The sequence below is a fragment of the Equus quagga genome, chromosome 21 (assembly GCF_021613505.1).
Source record: "Equus quagga isolate Etosha38 chromosome 21, UCLA_HA_Equagga_1.0, whole genome shotgun sequence".
In the NCBI taxonomy this organism is placed as follows: Eukaryota; Metazoa; Chordata; class Mammalia; order Perissodactyla; family Equidae; genus Equus; species Equus quagga.
In genome coordinates, this window is record NC_060287.1 from 40,877,223 (window position 1) to 40,891,667 (window position 14,445).

Consider the following 14,445-nt stretch of genomic DNA (forward strand, 5'->3'; position numbering starts at 1 on the left):
GAACTGCCGCTTACGTGACCAGGATGTGTCCATGTGGTTGAGGAGCCAAGACCCATGGTGTTTTGTATGAACAGAAAAATTAGTGTTTGCCTTTTCAGCAAATACAGGCCTGCTGTTTGCACAGTAATTGGGTTTAATTCATGGAGCAGCATGGCCTCTAAGCCAGCTTTATTTAGGACAGTATTTTAACAACTGACGGAGAATCCCAACAGAAAGCCGCTATAGGAGGCCTGAGTGCTGAGGGAGCCTTGGTGCTCACTGGTCAGTAGCTGGAGGTTTCTGGGCTTCACAGACCATCCACCCTGGGGCTGTGCTGCCTCACGCCTGCCACCATCAGTAGAGGGGCTCCCAGCCCCACCCTCTGGGGACAGAACACGGCTCAATGAAGTAATGCACAAGCCTGTTCACGGTGGCCCATGAACAGCCATTCTGGAACCCTGGGGGATGCCTCACTCTCCCTGGGGGCTGTCCAGACCCATCCTCTCATCTCTTCAGCATGGATTTTCTCTGTGTCTTTGGATAACTGTCAGATGGGATCTGTCTGAACCTTTTAAACATTCATTTATTTTACAGGACAATTAGCGATTGGACAACATCAAATGAGAAAGCAGTGACATCTTTATTGCATACGTTAGAGGAACTCAAGTCTGAGTTGAGCATGTCCAGCTCCTCCCAGGTGAGAGATGGCGTGGCCACTGCCCGGGTCCCCCAACCCTGCCCTGTCGTGGAGTTTCCTTTTATTGTGACTGCTTGTTCCTCCCTTCCTCAACTCCTTTTCTGTTTTAAAGTTTGCCATGTGGGTGAGTGAGCCGGTGGCTCCCATGTGACATGTGGATTGGTGACTCTCTGTGTCGCCCCTAGAAGTCTGCGTGACTTTGCTGGCTCCCCTCCTCCTGTGTGGGTGTCAGGGACTCATGTGCACTTTCTCTGTTGCTGCTGCCACAGGCCTGGTGTGCCCTCAGGTGGGTGCTGATCTGTGCTGCTCGGAGGGCAGACACCCCAGGGCTGCTCCAGCCCAGCCTCTTCCTCCTCACTCATGTTGAGAGCCTGAGCCAGAGATGAACTCCTGAGGCCTCCTGTGAAATTCTGAGCCCCTGGCAGCTGCATCTGAAGGTGTTTAGGAGTCTTGGTTGCTGATAAAAATTCCTGATAAATGTTCTGTGACAGTCATGAAATCATGATGTTTACTGTGAAAACAGCACACGTGTTAGGCAGCAGGAGAGCTGACTGGCTTGCTCTCTTTGACCCCACTCTCAACTCTGACCCCACTTCCCCTCTGACCATGCTCTCGACTCTGACCCTGCTCACCCTTTGACCCCACTCGCCCAGTGTAATCAGTTGGTGTGGTGTATCCTGCCTGCTTATCTGTTGGGCACCACAGCACTGCCTTCCTTGGTGGCCCGCGCCTGCCGTGGGCTGAATGTTACTCAGATGTGGGAATGACACCTCTGTTTTAAGCAGCTTATTCATTGGACCCTGTGTTCAGGGATGAACATATGATGCCCCTGGCCACCACGTCCATGCTGTCTGTTTGCATTGTTGTTAGACGGAGGGCTGGGCTCTGGTACAGGTTTACTTTGCTCATACAGCGCAGTTTTGTGCAGAGTCTATTTCATGGAGGATTGAAGAGAAATGTAGTTTGATGACTTTTATTGTTTCCTCTCCCATAGATGGTCAGCTCTGCCCGGCCCCACAAGCTTCTCACTGAACCCCAAACACATGTAAAATCATAACCCCTGAAAGTAATGAACAATGAAAACCGCAAGCAATGTGCATGCCTTTTAACAGAAAAATTTCTTACACGTTTATTTTTGTTTTTTTCTTTTTAAGAAAAAAATGACAGCAGAGCTACAGATCCAGCTGGTGGAAGTCTTGCTGAAAGATAACGACTCCCTTACGAAAGCCCTCGGTGCAGCGACTCAGGAGAAGGCGGAGCTGTGCAGGGCTGTGTCCCACCTGGAAAAGACCCTGAAGCACCACCTGCTCAAGGGCTGTGCGCTGAGGGTAGGTGTCATGCTGCTCTGTCACGGCTCAGCGCCCGCCGACGGGCCTGGGGTGACGTGAGCCGGGCTTCCTTCACGGCGTGGGCACTGCTGTCCGTTCTTCCTGGTTAGCGGCTGTGAGCTCTGTCCTCCCTCAAGGCCACAATATCTTATTTAACATTTTAGCGAATTTTCTGCTCTGTTCACAGACACGGACACAGATACCCACACACAGGCTTTCGCACGTGATCCTTGCTGTGAGATGGTGTTTGACAGATGTTCGTGGAAGGAAATTGTGACTAAGAATATAATGATCTGATGAAATTAGCATTTAATTTGACTTCTATCTAATTTATAATTTTCTTGACTGTGTAGTTTGATAGACTCTTTTCCTAAAATGCCTGATTTTTTTTTATATTTAAATTGTTTTTTGTTTCTGATTTTCTTTACTTGTTTTAAAATTAAAACTTTTTAAAAAATATTTTTTAATTTACATATGGTAGAATCTGCCTGTTGTTCGTGTGAAGTCATTTGAGTTTATACACGTTTAGATTCTTGTGCTTGGCGTCACCACCACTGTTAACAGAGTATACAGCAATACATCCGCACCCTGTCCCCAGCATCCTGTCCCCAACACCCTGTTCCTGGCTGCTGCAGGCTCTGACTCAGCCCCTTCCCTGTCATGTGTCTTATCCCGAATGTCATGTCCTTGGGATCACACAGTGTGTAACCTTTTGAAGGGCTCTTCACTTCTTTGATAATGCATTTGAGTCCGTCCTGGGCATCGATGTGTCAATAGCTCATTCCTTTTTATTGCTGAGCAGCGTTCCATTTGCCTGCTGGAGGCTCTCTGGGATGTTTCCAGTTTTTGACTGTTATGAATAATGCTCCAATAAACATCTGTGTGCAGGGTTTTGTGTGGACATAAGTCTCACTTCTCTGTTGTAAATGCCCAGGAGCCGAACTGCTGGGCCCTGAGCTCCGTCTGTGCTCAGCGCTGCCAGAGTGTGTTCCAGGAGCTGTGCTGTTTTGCTTTCCCTCCAGCAAGATGTGAGAGTTGCGGTTAATCTGCATCTTCATATTTGGGGTCGTCAGTTCTTTTTATTTTAGCATTCCGATAGACATGAAGTGGTATCAGTATCTTCTTTGGTGAAGTGTTCATTAGTGTTTTGCCCATTTTTAAATTGGATTGTTTTCTTATTCTTTTGAGAGTTCTTTATATATTCTGGATTCAACTCCTTTGTCACGTATGTGATTTGCAAATGTTTTCTCCCAGTATGTCCTGTCTACTTTTCTGTGTAGTGTCCTTTGCAAAACGAAAGTTTTTAATTTTGATGAAGTCTGTGTATCAGTTTGTTGTTTTATGGAGCATGCCAAGAGTTTTATAGTTTTGCTTTTCACGTTTGGGTCTATGATCCATTTATAGTTAATTTTTATGGTCTGAGGGATAGGTTGAGGATTATTTTTATGCATGTTGATATCCAGTTATTCTGGCACACTTTGTTGAAAAGATTGTCCTTTCTCCTTGAATTGTCTTTGTACCTATGTCAAAAATCAACCAACAGTATTTGTGTATATGTATCTGCATTTTCTATTCTGTTCCACTGTTTTATGTGTCTATGCTTTACCAGCTGCCTGATTGATGTAGTTTTATATCTTCAAATCTAGCAGTGGGAATGCCCCAGTTTTTTCATCTTTTTAAAATTGTTTGGTTGTTCTGGTTGCTCTATCCTTTAGTGTAAATTTTAGAACCCTTGCTGGTTATTTTGATTGATCTACAGATTTAACATAATCTCAGTGTGGGAAGAATTGGGAAGATAAAATGGTGCAGCTGCTTTGGAAAACAGTCTGGCAGTTCCTCAGAAGGTTAAACACGGAGTTGCTGTCTTACCCAGCAGTTCCTCTGTTAGGTATTTACACAGAGAAATGAAAATGTGTGTCCAGATCAAAACTGGCACACAGATTTTCCTGTCACTATTATTACTCATAACCCAAAAGTGGAAATAACCCAGATGTCCATTAATTGATGAATGGATAAATAAAATATGGTATGTCCATAAATAGATGATTATTCGGCAATGAAAAGGATTGAAGGACTGATATGTGCTGCAGTGTGGATCAGCCTCAAACATGTTATTAGTGAAAGAAGCCAGTCACAAAAGACCGTATGTTGTGTGATTCCCTTTATATGAGTTGGGATGTGTTCTTTCCTCTTGTTTTCTGGAAGAGATTGTGTAGATCTGGTATTTATATTTTTTTCCTTAAATACTTGTTAAAGTGCATCAGTGAAACCATCTAGGCCTAGTGTTTTCTTTCTTGGAAGGTTTTCAATGATGGGTTCGATGTTTCTGCTGTTGGTGGGTGAGTATCCTGTAGAAGTCGGTTAGATCCAGTTGGCTGATGGTGTTATTAGTTCTCCAGTAACCTCACTCAGCCTCTTCCTGCTTGTGCTTTCAGTTTCTGAGAGAGGAGTATGTATTGTCTCTGAAGGGAATCGTGGATTTGTCTGTTCTTCTTTCAGCTGTGCCTTGTCTGTTTGAACTCTGTTAGTATGTAAGGCAAAGGGACAAGCAGACTTATATTCTTGACTTATATTCTTTGATGTGAGAAGGTTTCAAGGCTCCACCTTTTTGTCCTGACAAGAGCTGCCATTAGTGTCAATTCACAGCCCTGTGTGCTGCTCTGGAACTTGCTTAGAAAGTGTGTTGAGGTTCCCTGTTCAGGGAGTCCCATTGGGCTGTGTGCACGAAAGCGCAGTCACCAGTAGAACGCCTTTATTCTTTATATGAAAGTTAACAAGGAACTATTTTTAATCAGTAAATCAAAGGTAGGCTGAGAGTGAACTGGTGGAATATTTCCTCTCTCATGTTCAAGATGACTTCTATTCCTAGAGCTTTTCTTTCCAGAAATGACCCAGCTGTGTTTTAGAACCAGGGAAGCATTGGTCTTTTCCTTCTGCCTCATCCAGGAGGTCACGGGAGAGCCGTTACACACACACAGACACACAGACACAGATGCATACACACACACACACACACACACACACACACACACACACACACACACACACACACACACACACACACACACCCTGGATCACAGGCTCCTTCTTCCTCTCAGTGGTGCCCTGGGCTTGTGGGTTGGCATGACCAGGATGCCTTTGATTTCTGTTCCTAACTGCTGGACTGAGGGCACTGACCATGTGGCCCCAGCGAGTGCTTTGAACCCCCTTTGGTTTCAGGGACAGGCAGGTCCTAGTCATCTGTTGTGAGTGGCACCTTTGCTCCCCTCACTGTGGGACCCTTCTCCTTCTATTAATGTATTCCCCACTGGAACTCTGGGGTCCTCTGCACACTGTAGGGTCCTGACCATGCTGCATGTGTTCAAACTTGTTGCCTGGTCATGATGGCCTCTCTGCACGGTGCCCGTCCCTTGGCGTGAGTGGCTCCTGTGTGGAGCCCTCGCTGAAGTTTCTAGGAGAGTAATTTCATGGTGCTAGAGCAGAGCCAGGAGTTAGCATTTCTAGGTCTAGGGAATATGAGGATGTTTAATGAGAGTAAAGCTTTCAATTCAGGGTTATTTCACAAATACTTGTTTTTTTGTTTTTAATAAAAATGTACCCTTTGGGCAATCCTACTTGAGTAAATGGCATTTAATAATCGCTGCGAAAGTGTTAAGTATCTGCTTCATGATATCACGTAAGAATTTGGGCACCACAGAAGAGATGCTGAAGGTGGACGTAGGCATGGTCGTGTCCTGGCATTCGGGAGACATGGACCCAGCCTCCTGAGAGCCCCCAGCGCCACCTACCACCCATGGGGCCCCACAATGGAAAGGTCCTGGGGAACAGCCATGGAAGAAACAAGGTGTTTGAATGTGACCTTCTCCTTGGCATTGGGGTTGGGAGCAGTCATCTCCAGCCTCCTCTACTCTTAGCCACTCTTCCTAAGATGTTCTGATGTAAGAACAACTGTAGATTGGTGGTCACCAGAGGACAGGGGAGTGGGGGAGGGCGAAAGGGGCAAAGGGCATATGAGTACGAGGACAGATGGCATCCAGACTCCTCTTGGTGAGGAGCGTGAAGCAGTCTCTACAGAAGGAGAAATACAATGATGCACTCCTGAAGTGATACAATGAAAAATGAGTAAATAAAAGATCACTCTGTAGCTGGCGCTGTCTGTGTTTGTTTCAGAAGTCAGACAGGTCTGCCTGGAAGCAGGACAGAACGGTCCTGCAGAGCTCACCGCGACAGCCAGACCCAGGACTGCCCACGCCGGCTGCAAGTGATGAAGCAAAAGTCTGCAACATCAAAGTAAGGCTAAGCTGAGGCCTGTGTCAGGTGTATAGAGCGTGGTATAGTTGGTGCTTGTTATTTAAGACTTTATATTTTTAGAGCAGTTTTAGGTTCATAGCAAAATTAAAGGAAAGGTATAGACATTTCCCATTTACCCCCTGCCCCACACATGTGCAGCCTCCCCCACTGTCAACATCTTCCCTGAGTGGTGCACCTGTTACAGTCCATAAACCTGCATTGGCACGTCATTGTCACCCAGAGTCCACAGTTTCCGTTAGGTTCGCTCTGCGTGTTCTGTGTTCTGTGGTTTTGGACAAACGTATAATGACGTGTCCACCTTTCTACCATCATACAGAGTAATTTGTCCTAAATATCCACTGTGCTTCTCCTGTTCATCCCTCCCCCATGCTGTCTAACTGGCGCTTTTTAAAATCCTGGGTTTGCTCATTGTAGCAGGCAACAGCATTGTCAGGACCTAGAGGTTCTCCTCTGCCTGGACATAGTTGCCAACACGTGTCAAATGTGTGCCTGTTAGCAGAAGACATGCTGGTTCTAGCAGTCAGGTCATTTCAGATAAGGGAAGTTAAAGAGAATAACCTTTCCTTTGAAACTTGGTCTAGTTGTGTACAAATATGTTTCTGTGCTCCTGAGTGAAACGTGTGATGCTTTGAGTCATCAGATAATCGTCTGCAGCCTGAAGAAAATCCTAGACCAGCAATTCACTAGTCATCTTTTTTTTTTTGTTTTTTTGTTTTTTTGAGGAAGATTAGCCCTGAGCTAACATCTGCCGCCAATCCTCCTCTTTTTGCTGAGGAAGACTGGCCCTGAGCTAACATCCATGCCCATCTTCCTCTACTTTATATGTGGGACACCTACCACAGCATGGCTTGCCAAGCGGTGCCATGTCTGCATCCGGGATCCAAACCAGCGAACCCTGGGTCACCGAAGTGGAACGTGCGAACTTAACCGCTGCGCCGCCGGGCCAGCCCCAAGTTGTCATTTTTGATAATGACATACAAGCTGTGGGCCCTCTCTTAAGGGGAAATTGCCTATTAGGACATGGGGACCAACCTCTGGGTACAGTTCAGGGGGTTTCCACAGCCTGCCCCTCACCCCAGTGATGTCCATGGAACCTGTGATGAGCCCCCAATCCCGCTCCCAGTTGGACCTTACTTAGTGTCAAATTCATGGTGCCTTCGCAGGGGCCCATTCGATGCTGTGGAAAGGACATCTGTGGTCTCCATTTTGTCTGATAAACAAGGTCGAACTCTGAACAGCAAGGTTGTCTCTGGTTACAGATATCATGCAGGGCTGACTTTGTGGTAATTTGCTGAGGAAAAAAATAGTCCGATTGTTTGTAAAGCACATCAGCACTCACGTGCTATAATAGGTTTGTCAGCAGGATGTCTTGGCTCCATGATTAAGTTTTACCTTTTTTTTTCTTTTAGATGGAAAAATTGTACTTGCATTATTTGAGAGCAGAAAGCTTTAGAAAAGCTCTGATTTATCAAAAGAAGTATCTTTTACTGTTGATTGGTGGATTCCAGGACTCTGAACAAGAAACACTCTCCATGATTGCTCATTTGGGAGTATTTCCTTCCAAAGCAGATAAGAAAGTTACCACATCTCGTCCTTTCACAAAGTTTCGAACTGCAGTCAGGGTGGTGATTGCAATATTCAGGTAACATTAAGACATGTACTGCCACCGTCTTCGTGAATGGGAGACATGTGGTGGTGGTTTTAGTCTTTGAATCTCTACAGTTGTCTTCTGTTTTAAGATGAATGACATTGAGGCCTTAAAGAAGATAGAGATGAGGCTTGACTTTAAGAAAGCATGTGTAAAATTGTCTTCTAGAAGGAAAAGATTTAACGATGCCTTTTTATCAGAAAAGAACACTGTGCCCTTAATGGGTCTAAGGGGTCCCTCGCCAGGACAGGCGCATCTGACCAAGTTTAAAACTGCATTTCACGCCTTCAAATTTCAGTTTCTTGTATTTTAGTCAAATTTGTGTGACATAAAAGGGGGTAGGTGCATAGGAATACGTGATCCACCTGGTGGTGGCCTTTTATGGCTCAGGGGTGTTCCAGTCTTCACCCGTGGACCTGGCCGTGCACCCCCACTCTTGGGGAAGGGGAGGAGGAGCCTGCTGCAGGGTGCAGGGCCCTCCGTCTCCAATCTCCATGCCGACCTACCCCAAGCGCCTGCCTGCCCAGCCCTGCCCATCTGCCCCATCCACAGGCGTCACTCACTCTCCTCAACCGTTATTTGCATAGAGCCTCAGTTTTGGAACAAAGGTGTGACTTCCTGGTGTGATTGGGAATTTTGACCATTTCAAAATTAACACATAAAAATCCGTTCTATTGTATAATTGTAAAATTCACTGAATTTCTAAAAGTGTTTTTCCCACTAAGAATTGTGCAGCTCTGTCTGCTTCGTGATGCCCATAGAGGTGCCTTCTCCAGGCCACGCTTACCTTTGTCTGTGGGAACGGGCACAGAGGGGCAGACTGTGCTGCAGAGAGCAGGTGGGAGTCCTAGTCCTTTCAAAGACCCAGCACTGTTCCCATCCAGTGCAGCCAACTGGGCAGAAGCCCCGGTTTCAGGGGGAGGCCTTGTCAGCCTCAGGGCACTTATTAGTCCCCTTACCCCTGAGTTCTCCCTAACACACACCATCCACCCACATGTCTGTCTGTATATTGATCTGTCCATCCTATATTTTTGGAGAGAATGCCCAGATGAGGACAGGTGAACAGACCATACCCTGCCTCCCATCTTCCTGTCAAGGGGGAAGGTCATTTGACTGCAGCAGTAATTTTAGCATGAAGCAGAAAATGCTTTCCAGGAGGACCCTGGGGCTCACAGAGGCCGGGGGGCTGCCCGGGAGGCCTCCTCTGGAGGGGGCTCATCTGGAGAATCTGTGATGTCTGCCAAGCCATGGAGGAGGGAAGTTGCAGACGTGATGGACTTGAGGGGCCATCCTAGGAGAGGGGTCTAGGAGCCCCCACACGGCTGCCTCTCCCGTCACCTGATGTGGCACTCCTCACCTTGACATCCCCACCCACCATCTGAGTGAAAACGCACGAGGGCAAGGGACTCTGTTTTGCTCCCTGCTGACTGGGTGTTGCGGACTCATTTTGAACTGGAGTCTGACAGATGCCAGTCAGTGGGGGTCAGGCGGGGTCAGGGCAGGAAGGTTCTGGGCCGCAGATGTCAGGTCATCAGATCGCTGCCCTGTGTGGGTTGGCCATGAAGAAACAGAGTCCACCCACGTTCTGATTCCAGTTGTTGGTCACGTTGGACTTGCATTGCTCTTTTCACTCCTGTTTTGCTCTAGTTTTCAATGTTTTGTCTCTTTTTTTTTCATAGATTACGTTTTTTGGTTAAGAAATGGCAAGAAGTAGATCGGAAAGGAGCTCTGGTGCGAGGCAGAGCACCCCGGCCAGGTGGGACTATGGCGGTTCCCTTAACTAACTGCGTTCATCAACTCCACCTGCACGCGCAGCCTCTCACTGACATGCTGGCCATTTCTCAGTGCCCGTGGGGCCGTACTGAAGCTCAGTGAGAAATGAGTAACTTCAGTCTGGGCAGTTGTCAAAGAGGCAAAATGGTTTTTGAAGGAAAATGGTGTTTATGTTGGAAACAAGCACAAATAAAACCACAGTTTGTACAGTTAATGAATCACTGTGGTACGGAGGAGCAAATGGTGATTGAAAAATACAGAAATGCTTAAGTATATTGACTAATAGCTTATTTTTAATACAAAGTCTTTTTTATTCTCCAAAATCAAGTGAAGTTCTGCTTCATGCTGCTGCACCTCTCCTTTGAGAGCGTCATTGCTTGCTTTTGGCTCAGTCACATCTTGTCTCTGCAGCTCTCTGCCCCCACGCAGAACAAGAGCAGGCCTCTGCAGAGGTCACTGCCTCCCACCCAGCATATAGGGACATAGCCCCTGGTCCTGTGGGGCCCTGGCACCCAGAGGGGAGGCTGCAAGCGGGCACTGCCCCCAGAGCTCTGCCGACCATGGCAACTGGGGTTGTCTGGCAGTGCTGATCAGCTTTGATTTCCACACATTGTTACTTCTTGAAATCAGATTGCTTTGTCAGCCTTCAGGCCTTCAGGAAAGTTTGCCTCCCACCTAGGTGCATCTCGTGGTCTCCAGGGTTTCTGCCCCTCCCTCTCCTGAGCCCACACCTCAGAGCTGGGTGGAGGAGACCCCAGCCCAGGTTCCCCTGGCACTCTCCTACCTCCGTCAGGGCCCTGTGCTCTCCTCCAGGGCGCTGCCCATACAGAGGCCAGGACTCAGGGTCAGCTTTGTAGGAGTAAAGTACAGGTGATCAAAACTTAGGTTTTTTCTAGAGCTTTTTAAAATACAACTTTTGTAACTTGAGTACTTTAAAAATGTTTTGAAGTCGCCATGCAGACTCTTAAAAGCTTATAAATTTAAAATTTTGGTAGATGGGCCTTCCTGCTAAAATGTGTTCATCTCTTTTCCTGATCCCTCTGTTGTGCAGTGATTCTGGGGGAAGGATTCCTGGGGCCACAGCAACAGCAGTCTCCACCTGAAACCAGTGAATCCCCAACGCGGGACGTGTCTTCCAGCCACACCAGGGACCCTGTGCCAAAAGCCTCACCTCGCAGGAGGGAAAGGTGAGTTGTGGGGCCTCTAGCCACTTTCCATGTCAGAGTTAGATGGGACCTGGTCTGTAGCCATCAGTAGGAGCTCAGTCTGTAGAGACAAGCTGCCATGTGTGGAGGTGTCCTTGGGCCGATTTGTGTGGGTGCCCAGACCTCCCTCTAACGAAAGGGGGCCCCCAGGCACAAGTAACCCCCCCACGCAAGACCTTGGTTGGCTTTACTTAATGTCTTTTCTGTGGGATTTGGGGTTTTTTACACATATAATGTGCCTTTATACTTAACGACTCCATTGGCATTGAGATGTTACAGCAACAATGTTAAACATCTATAAGTTATTTGGGGGAAAAACCTTTTCAATTAAAAAAATAGTTAAGAAGAGTTGTGGCTAGATTGTAGAACATAATTTTGTTTAAAAACTAAAGTGAAAGATTTCCACAGTGACTATGTGTAATTGTTATGATTTGAGGCCCACATAGGGATTTGATGTAATATGTTGTGGCCTGTCAAGAGACGTGTCGTGAATCTTAATTATCTTCATCACAAATTACACCCCATTTTCCTGACCATGAGATTTCTCATCCAAGTGTTACTTATGAAAGATGTGATTTCCATTTCCATCTCTCTAGGTTGAACCGTGTAAATAATCCTATTTAAATGCTGAAATGAGGTATTCTAGATTACGAGTCATTTATTTAATTCTTTCAGTTATGACTTTTCCAGTATTTGGAATGTATCTTTAAAGTGTATAGAAAAGTTCAGTTTATGACTTGCACATTCTCACATTAAGAACCATGTAGGTGTGTCATCTCTTTTCCCTCTGTGTGTGCTTTCCTAGTATTCTAAAATGAGCAGGCTCTACTTTCCTGAGTGCAAGGCACATCATCCATGTCTGCCATCAGGCTAGCAAGGCATGAAATGCTAGCATTTACTCTTTCACTCCGTGGCCTCTGGTAGATGATAACGTCTCCATACAAGCTGTGTTTTGTGAGTGTAACCATCTCTGGTGTCACTATCCTGACGGAGAAACAATATGCACAAGTGTCAGTGGCACCATGTGTCACGTGCCAGCACAGGCACAAATGAGTCTCATCTCTGGGCAGCTGAATGTTTCAGCTCACTGTGCATCTAGCTTTTGATCACCTCTGCTAATCATGTCCCACTAGCATATGTGATTCCTCAAAGAAATGTCTTTTGAAAGTTTTGGCTTTGGCCCAGCCCCAGAGCAAGGCAGGGAATGTACCAGTGTGAGTCCGTGTGGGCCTCGAAGACCGGTTCTGTTCGGGGAGGGCAGAGATTCTCTGTCTGGGGGCTGTGGCACCCCTCCCAGTGCCCGGGTTGGTAACATTTATTGAAAGAGTGTTGAAGTGTGGCCAAGCCCTCTTTTAGGTAGATGGCATGAGGATGACACATTCCCTACCCTGAAAAGAAAGTGAAGAATAACACAGGTGGTGCACCCCACACCTGGCGGGAGACCAGGAGGAAGGGCAGCTGACAGTGGAACAGGACAGTGGCGAGTTTAACCCCAAGTGAAGGGGATATTTAGGGCAATTGGGGAAGGACAGCTCCCTCAGGGCCCAGAGTATAGGTCTGAGGGACGCTGGTGCATAATCCAGTTGAGGGAATAGATTCATACACGAAGATTTAGTGAATAAAATAATATACAATTATTCTTACTCGTTTTAACTATGAGACGGTGTATAGAGGTTTGGTTTTTAAAGCACTATGCAGCACTCTTTTAAAGCCTTACTTTTTTCTTTTGTGGTAAAGAAAGGATAGGAAGGAAACAACCATCTGATTTACCCATTTCCATAGCTTGTCTCGTCAGCAGGACCCAGCACCACTTCCTGTCTGGTGCTCACTGTGTTCACTCTGTTGATTTCAACTCTTTTTTGTTTATTTCTTGGTCTGGTGGTTTGTTTGTTGAAGATCCAACCCATCCCCAAATTCAAGATCAGAAAGATCCCTGACTGCTTCTGAAGATCCAGAACATTCCTTGACGGAATATATTCACCATTTAGAAATGATTCAGCAAAGACTAGCGGGGGTACAACCAGGTAATAAACGTCCTTCTCTAACTGCTTTTCAAAATAGTATAACCATACCCTAGGAATGTAAAATAATACAGAAAAAACTGCTAGAATTCAGCCTAGTAGTTGTTGTTAGTTTTGGTCTTAATAATCAACTGTCATTAATAGCATTAGAAGAAAGATTGTAAGTACGAGGACATCTCAGAAATGTGTGAACAGTGTACTTAGCAGTGGGTGTCAGGATTGGTTTGACTGAATGACTAGCTGGGCCTTTTGGTCCTTTCTCTTACACTCATAGGAAACATAAAGATTATGTTGCAGCCAGGATATAATTTATCCAGTGTTTCTTAACCATCATAATTTAAACCACTATATGTTTTAATTGTAATTCTTATTTTTACCAAAAATGAGATTAATTCAGTGGTGGTATTTTAAAATTGTGAAATTATTCTTAAAAGACGTGTGAAGCCTTCTAACAAATTGCTACATCATTTTTACTTATATTTAGATTCCACTTCAAAGAAATCCTGCCGCCAGAAGATTAAACAATGAATAAAATCCTTGTGGCTCTTACCTGTGACAGTTCTATTTAAGGAAAAGATTTGTTTTTCCTTTTTTTAAGAAAAGCTTGTGATGTGGCATGGTGTACTGAGCCCTCATGTGCCTCAGATGCCAATCCCTGAGTGCCATTAATTGCATTGCTGCGAAGCCAAATGGAGTGTTTTCTATGTGACTTTAGTACATTTTAGCTCCTCACCTTCATGAAGTGACGTGTGTGCTCAAGAGTGTCAGACATCTGCCCAGTTCTGTGCGTGTTGGCAGAGCCACCTGCCTGCCTCCAGGATGGGTAAGCAGAGAATGGCTTCTTGTGGCTTATTTTCTTCAAGTGTACAGATGGAAACTCGGTTTCAAAACAAAAAGAATGAAATTAAAGCACTGTTTTATTTGTGAACAGCCCTTGTGTTGTTTTTGGTGTTTTGTTTGTTTTTTAGGAGGATTAGCCCTGAGCTAACATTCACCACCAGTCCTCCTCTTTTTGGTGAGGAAGATTGGCCCTGAGCTAACAGCCATGCCCATCTTCCTATGTTTTGTATGTGGGATGCCTGCCACAGCATGGCTTGATGAGAGGTGCATATGTCTGTGCCTGGGATCCGGGCCACTGCACCACTGAGCTAGCCTACCCCTTGTCTTGTTTTTTAATTTTACTGAGTTTCCTTTTATCACTGGCAAAAACATAAAATAGAATTTATGTTAAACTCCTGTAAGTCAAAGCTTTTCAGTGGAACTCAAAGTACACTTCACGTGGTAGAGACAGCCAGCCACTTGCCTTTGCTTACCCTCATGTGGCTGCGTAATTTTATTTTTGTAAGATGCTTGCACCACGTATCTGTTTCTCACAATTATGACCTTTTCATGTTTTACACATGTTTATATCTAGCCAAGGGTCCTTTACCCAAAAACCTATCATCCAGGTATATTTATGAGTATCTCATTGTGTTTTTAGGAC

At 45.7% G+C, this 14,445-nt stretch overlaps 1 protein-coding gene across 12 annotated transcripts in view; it reads left to right on the forward strand.

The window, feature by feature from the left end:
• Positions 1–13,892, forward strand: part of PCNT (pericentrin) — a 140,618-nt gene extending 126,726 nt beyond the window's left edge. For 11 of the 12 annotated variants that reach the window (XM_046648028.1, XM_046648021.1, XM_046648023.1 and 8 more), the window contains 8 exons: positions 574–676; positions 1,831–2,004; positions 6,175–6,294; positions 7,725–7,957; positions 9,643–9,719; positions 10,788–10,923; positions 12,838–12,965; positions 13,447–13,892. In XM_046648028.1, the coding sequence (XP_046503984.1) occupies positions 574–676; positions 1,831–2,004; positions 6,175–6,294; positions 7,725–7,957; positions 9,643–9,719; positions 10,788–10,923; positions 12,838–12,965; positions 13,447–13,490 (1,015 nt within the window). In that variant the 3' untranslated portion in view covers positions 13,491–13,892. Of the gene's footprint in view, positions 1–573; positions 677–1,830; positions 2,005–2,191; positions 2,436–6,174; positions 6,295–7,724; positions 7,958–9,642; positions 9,720–10,787; positions 10,924–12,837; positions 12,966–13,446 lie in introns of those variants that run through there. The other variant, XM_046648032.1, reaches the window with a different exon arrangement.
• Positions 13,893–14,445: the final 553 nt, after the last annotated feature.